The sequence below is a fragment of the Kryptolebias marmoratus genome, linkage group LG16 (assembly GCF_001649575.2).
Source record: "Kryptolebias marmoratus isolate JLee-2015 linkage group LG16, ASM164957v2, whole genome shotgun sequence".
NCBI lineage: Eukaryota > Metazoa > Chordata > Actinopteri > Cyprinodontiformes > Rivulidae > Kryptolebias > Kryptolebias marmoratus.
Window position 1 is genome coordinate 16,517,324 of NC_051445.1, and position 6,556 is coordinate 16,523,879.

The 6,556-nt window shown below is 38.4% G+C and overlaps 1 protein-coding gene across 2 annotated transcripts in view; it reads left to right on the forward strand.

Moving 5' to 3' along the window:
• The window catches only part of deptor (DEP domain containing MTOR-interacting protein), a 31,440-nt gene that overhangs the window by 2,421 nt on the left and 22,463 nt on the right, over positions 1 to 6,556 (forward strand). For both annotated transcript variants that reach the window (XM_017438175.3, XM_037980247.1), the window contains exons 3-4: positions 2,038 to 2,216; positions 3,142 to 3,265. In XM_017438175.3, the coding sequence (XP_017293664.1) occupies positions 2,038 to 2,216; positions 3,142 to 3,265 (303 nt within the window). The remainder of the gene's footprint in view (positions 1 to 2,037; positions 2,217 to 3,141; positions 3,266 to 6,556) is intronic.

Genomic DNA, 6,556 nt, shown 5'->3' on the forward strand with positions numbered 1-6,556 from the left:
GTCCCGTGTCTCCTTAAGACACAGCTTTACAAACCGGACACTGGCTGACATTCACTTTATAGAGAGAAGTAACTCTCTCCTTCCAAACAAGCCATATTTGTTTAGTCTTTTTTTAATTGTCTTGTAATAAATTTTAACCTTTAAGTTGCTAACTGAGGCCTGTGCAGTTTGAAATGGAGCTCTTGGGTTTTTTTGCAGTTTCTCGGAGCGCCGCATGCTCTGACCTCGGGGTGAGTTTGCTGGAACATCCAGTCCAAGGAAAACTGGCAACTGTCCATTAATGTTATCCACATGTTAATAATGTTTCTCTCTGTAGAATGATGGTTATCCTTGTTTGGAAATTACCTTTAACTCTCCCAGATTTATGAGCAACAATGACTTCTTTTTACGGTTATTGCTGATGTCTTTCCCCCTTGGCATTGTGGTAACACACACCTGGATGCTCCAGAGCAGCAGACTGTCAAAAGTCTTGCTTTTAAAGACGTGGAAATACTGATGATGATCGTTAATCCATACATTTGATCAGCAGCACCTGACTGCTACTTTCCCTCTGAAATACTATGGAAGCAGCAAGGGTGGACTTTGTTTCTTACACAGCTTGTTCTATTTTGGCTTTGTTTTTTTTTTTAATAAATAATGACATACTGGAATCTGCTGTGTGTTTTAATACATTTATTGTTAGATTTAGGTAGTTTTAAAACCAGATTGTTATTTTGTCCTGATAGTTGAAACCCTGGAACTGAAGAGGGGTAGGCTTTCTTTACGCCATGACTGTGTGTGATTGTATTTCAATCTGAGTAGATAGCTCAGGGTGTCAATAAAAACTGAGGCAATCATAAGTTTAAACTCAGCCCTGCTGTGAAAACAGCCTCTATAAAGGTAAGGAGTGTGCTCGAGCCGCACCTTTGTTTGTTCATTTGTGTCATGAGGCGAGCTCAGTGGACATGAGAACCCGATAACGCAAGACTGTTCAAAACCTTATCATGCGTTTGCATCTCTTTTTGTTGATTATTTGTGTCTCAGAGACTGGAACCCTGTTTAAATAGTCTTCCAGGACTTTATGGCTCTAAGACAAACTTACAGTGTAGGTAACTGACTGGGTTTGTTCAGCCTCATGTAGAAATATAAATGTTATTAAAATAAGAGTGGAAATCTGCCTTATGCTGTCTACTGATTTTATGTAATGAAAATATAAATAAAGTAAAAAGTACTGGTCCGAACACTGAACCCTGGGGAACTCCAAGACCATCTCTGGTGTTTATTTATGTAACCATTAATCTGTCAGATAAATAAAGCTAAAATCACCGCATTGCTTAAGAAATTATTTTGATTCCATCTTACCTGGAATTTATTTTACAGGTGGATTGAACTGAAGTTTGCACAGTTGAGCATCTGATCACACGATAAGTCTGTAAACTGTTCATCTGAGTGTTTTTTTGCTCGTCTCGAGACTTGGCAGAGCAGTCGGGCCGGCTGTCATTGTTAATCCACGGTGATGCTAGCCAGCTGCACACAGACTCAGCATGGAGTGGAACGAGCCACAGGAAGCCGGGCTGTTTCACAACACCCAGGTTCAGGTGGAGGACACCGACATGGTGGGAAACCAGAATCTAATCACTACAGAAGCAGGAGGTTTTTGTTGCGTCATGATATAATAATCAGGTTACAAATCAATGCAGGTGATATTTGACTGTCACACATCTACCATAAACCCAGCACTGATCTGCTCTGTTAAAAATTACATTATTTGCAGGTTACTGTCTATCAAAGAAAAGCCAGGTTGAAGGGCTATGTAAGCTTATTCGTGCAACAGTTACAATGCTGTTTAAAGTTAAATAAAAAGCCTACATGAATGAAACTAAAATGTTTATAATAATAGTTCTTATTTAGATGAAAATAACCTTCCTGTTTGTTAATGTTTGCCTGAAAACAACAGCTTTTCAGATTGACATCTTCAGCAGGAGGTTCAACCTAGCTGAACCTCTGGCAGAACAAAACTAAGATGCTTGTCCTACTTTCCTGTTTGCCTGTTTTCAGGCTGCGGCTCCACGAGGCGAAGGTGATCAAGGATCGGAGGCACCACCTTCGAACGTACCCAAACTGCTTCGTAGCAAAGGAGCTCATTGACTGGCTGATGGAACATAAAGAAGCTGCAGACCGGGACACGGCCATCAAGATCATGCAGAAACTTTTAGACCAGTGCATCATTCACCACGGTAAGGCTCAGTTGTGTGTGCGAGTGAGGTGTTTTTGTAACAGCAAGGGCTCTTGACATTTTCTAGGAACAAGCTGTGTCTCTTAGAGAATGATTCTCCACGTCTCCCGGCCAGTTTGGCTCCAACTCAGTGGTTTCCATTATCTGCTTTATGTTTGATCAGAGGCCGAGGCAGGAAAGGATGTCCTATTTTTTTTGTTAGCTGAGACTGAAAATGAGCTTCCTTATTACTTAACTTTTCAGATTAATGGTTGAAGGATGTTTAAATATTAGTGAGTAGTTTATACAAACTCAGAAGCCCTATCATCCCATACTGGGAAAGGGATAAAAAGGCTACTCAGGGGATAAAGCAGTATTATGTCTACAGTTAGCAGACAACTTAACAGAGAACCAAATTTAAACAGCATCTTAAAGCACCTTTACCAGCAGCTTCTCACAGCAACACAATTTGTTTCTAGATTTTTTAGATGAATCTGTGAAAATGACCATACAATAACACAAATTGACACAAAAAATAGTATTTTAGTCAAATACAAGGACTGGATGGATATTGACTTTGAGAGATCTTCAGAAATCCTGACAAACTGTTGATTAGGACCACTTTAAAAGCTTATAAGAAAGTCTCACTTCTTGGAAAGAAAACATAAAGAAACTAGAGTTAGTTTAAAACATTTGCACAGACTAGTACTAAAAAATATTAAATATATTAACTGGACTGGACAGGCTTTTATCCACTCTGTGTCGTGTTTGGTGAGTCATTCAGTTAAGCACACCAGCCTTACCAAGAAACATTAAAACTGCTTTCGTTGTTTCTGTCTTTCCATAAATGTTTTTCTGCACCAAAGCTCGGGGTTACACGTTTTATCTTGTGTAATTCTTGCAGGTAAATAAGGTCCTTTATCAACTCAGTTTCTGTCCCTTTGCAGTGTGTGACGAGCACCGGGAGTTCAAAGACATGAAGCTGTTTTACCGCTTCAGGAAAGACGACGGTACGTTCCCGCTGGATAATGAAGCCAAGGTCTTCATGAGGGGGCAGAGGCTCTATGAGAAGTATGAACACAAACACACACGCAGCGCTCGTTAAAGCAGACCCATGGGTGAAAGGGATGAATCAGAACAACTTTTAGCTTGTAATTACTAAGGAATGGTGCCAAATTTGGGCAACAAAAACCCCCCAAAACATTTATTTTTTGATGTAAATGATTAAAAGAAGAAAAGTCCCTGTCTGCGTGATAAATATATCTCCAGTAAGAGCTCTTCTTGGCTTAGATTAGACTGACTGGAAACAGGACTGACAAGGTGTCTCCTAATTCTCAAACCAAAGACGTTAAAAATGCATTTGATAGTGTAAAAGTGGATATCTGAAATCACGAGCGACAAAAAACAAGAAATCAAAACACAACTCTGGCATTTTGTTCAGGGCTGCCTTGGCCTAAAAATATCTCCTGAGTGGTTTGAATTTGCATGACTCGCTTCCACATCTCCGTCTCCACCCAGCTTCAATTTCAAATCATGCTCTTTCGCCCCTGCTTTTCTCTGTCACAGTTATAAAGGTTACTAAGCTTCAGGAAGAAAAGAGCTAACAGTGCTTTAACCAGTAGTTGGTTTAATGTTTTACATTTTGGCAAGAAAATGCAATTTCTTAGTTTTTAATTTTTTTTTTCTCATTCAGACTTACTAATGTATGTTTGTCATTTAATGCAATCATCATAAAAGCAAACATTTCGGAAACTTTGCCTGTGTAGGCAACAGTATTTAATAATAGCTTAGAAAAAAAACTAAAAAACAAAACAGAAGAAGAGGCTGACAGGGAAACTCAGGGGGTACAGAATCTAAGCCCACCTGAGTATGTTTGATATTATAGACAGCTCGACGTTATGTTACTGCAGTATTTGTGTCTGTGGTGGAATATTTTCACAAACTGAGCCAGTTTAATACATTATATAAAATTTTGCATGAAAAATTGATCAGTGTTCTGCAGCTGACAGGTCGTCTTCATCTAGCTGGACATTCTGGAAAAGAGGAGCATTTTTAAGACAAATATTTGTTCATAATCTTTTCACAGAATCCCACTTTAAAAGTTGCAAACTGCTGCTTGAATTTAACTGGCTGGTTACATGTTTGTAATACCAATTTTACAAGGATAGTTTGGAGTTTGAAATGTGACAAAGTGCAGCGCTCTCCCCCTTATATATCTGCAAACCATGTGCACCACCTTGTTAAATGCCACTAAATACTGGTATAAATCTTGTTAACTATTTATATAAAAAGTAACTTTTCCTTCAAAGAAATATATACTCTAGATCTGATGTGGAAAAAAGAAGCAGATGATGCATCAAGGTTAGGGGTAGACTTATTGTGTAAATAAGATATTTTGTCATTATTAAGAAGAACACACTGAAACAAAAAAGATGCAGGATTGGAGAGTTTTCTCCATAAAGACTGTTGTTTGGCAGCAACATTTTCCTGGAAACATTATTTCCTGCCTTGATGGTTTGCCGATTGAGTGCACCATAAATACCACCAGCAGTAATTCAAAAAATGTTTTTCTGATAAATGACTCTCATCAGATTACTGTGCTTAGCACTGAGGTTGCCTGCATGTGTTTTTTTTGGCTGCGATAAAAGCCTGCAGAACAGGGAACGTCAGAAACCACTGGCAAGATCCTTAACAAGTGATGACTCACAGCTTTTGTCTTGAGATGAGCTCTATTTTGAGGAGAACACAAAGAGGCCTGTTTGTCATCAGCTTCGTATCTATTGTGCAGGTTTTCCAGCGGTGGCAGCACAAATAGTCTGTGTAAAAACACCCATGGTTTTCCTGTTGTGTCCAAATACAGAAACAAACTGTTTATGTCTCTCTCTGAACACACACACACACACTCATGCAGTGGGGCACTTTTATAAAATAAAAAAATCACAAATCTGTTTTTCATTAGTGTTTCTTGGAAAACAAACACATAAATGCACAAAAAGACACAATTTGTTGCATAAGGAGAAAGAAACAGTGCGAGAGAGGAGACATCTGTCATATCAGGTCCCAGCGCTGTGTTTATGTAATCACCGTGGTGCAGCCGGACACCCTCACACACTCTCACTCACACCACAGATACACTTCAGCTTAAGGTCACTTGTTTGTGAACTAGAAATCTATCCAGATACACTTAAGGTGTAATTACCCAACAAACAGTTCCCCTTGAGGGGTGGATTCTCAGTCATCCAGGACATGGCAATCTTGGCAAATTAACTCAAAGGAAATTAGGCTTCTTTTTGATTCTCAAAGACATTTTTAAGATTAAAATGGATCGCTGGGTCTCGACCTGAAGAGCTGACTCTCCTGTGTTGAGTCATACATTTGTGTTGTTGTTAAGTTTCCTCTATATCACATTTGGGCATAATATGGCATGAGGTAATTCAGAGGGGGGAAAAAAAAGTATTTTATTGTTTTAATATCAGTTTACAGCTGATTATGCTTCTGATTTAAAAAGGCCTAACCTTTGCTTTGTAAGGCTTCTCGAGCCAAAGATGGCTCTGACAGAAACAGACTAAAAAATAAAGGCCTAGCATTGCTGGAAGGAACATCACCTGCTGCCTTGCATGCCAAAGTTTCAAGCAAAGATTGTGTATGATCTGTTCGAGCTCAGAATATAAGATGGGGACGACTCTCAACTACTACCACACCAAATCTTAGCTCAGTATTTGTAACAACGACCAAGTTGTTGCCATTTCTGTTTGTTAAGGTTGACTAGATGTGGCGGCCATATCGAATTGGTTTGACTCCAAAAGTCAATCAATTGTAGACGTAAATCCAATAATTACTTACTGAGAGTTTTAATAAAATCTATCCTGTGGTTCACAAGATAATTTGTTTACACACAGACAAAAGGACACAAGTAATTACATAAGCACCCACCTTTCATGGCAGCAGGCGATAATGAATGTTTCAAACAAAAGGAAAACATGACACTAAATTGTTGTTGTTGAACAAGGAGTTGATTATTAAAATAATTGTCACAAGTGTCAGCTCACAGGATAAAGGAATATTGTTGTATTTTGATTCAAACCTGCTACATGAAAGAAAACAAAAAGCCCTGAAGAGTTTTCCATCAAATTGACCTGAAATAAGATGTATTTTTACACAACAAACAATTACCAGTTAGCAAAGATGCAACAAACATTAACCTCATGTTTCACTGACTGTACAGGTGCTGGTCATAAAATTAGAATATCATGAAAAAGTAGATTGATTTCAGTAATTCCATTTAAAAAGTGAAACTTGTATATTATATTCATACATTACATACAAACTCATATATTTCAAATGTTTATTTCGTTTAATTTT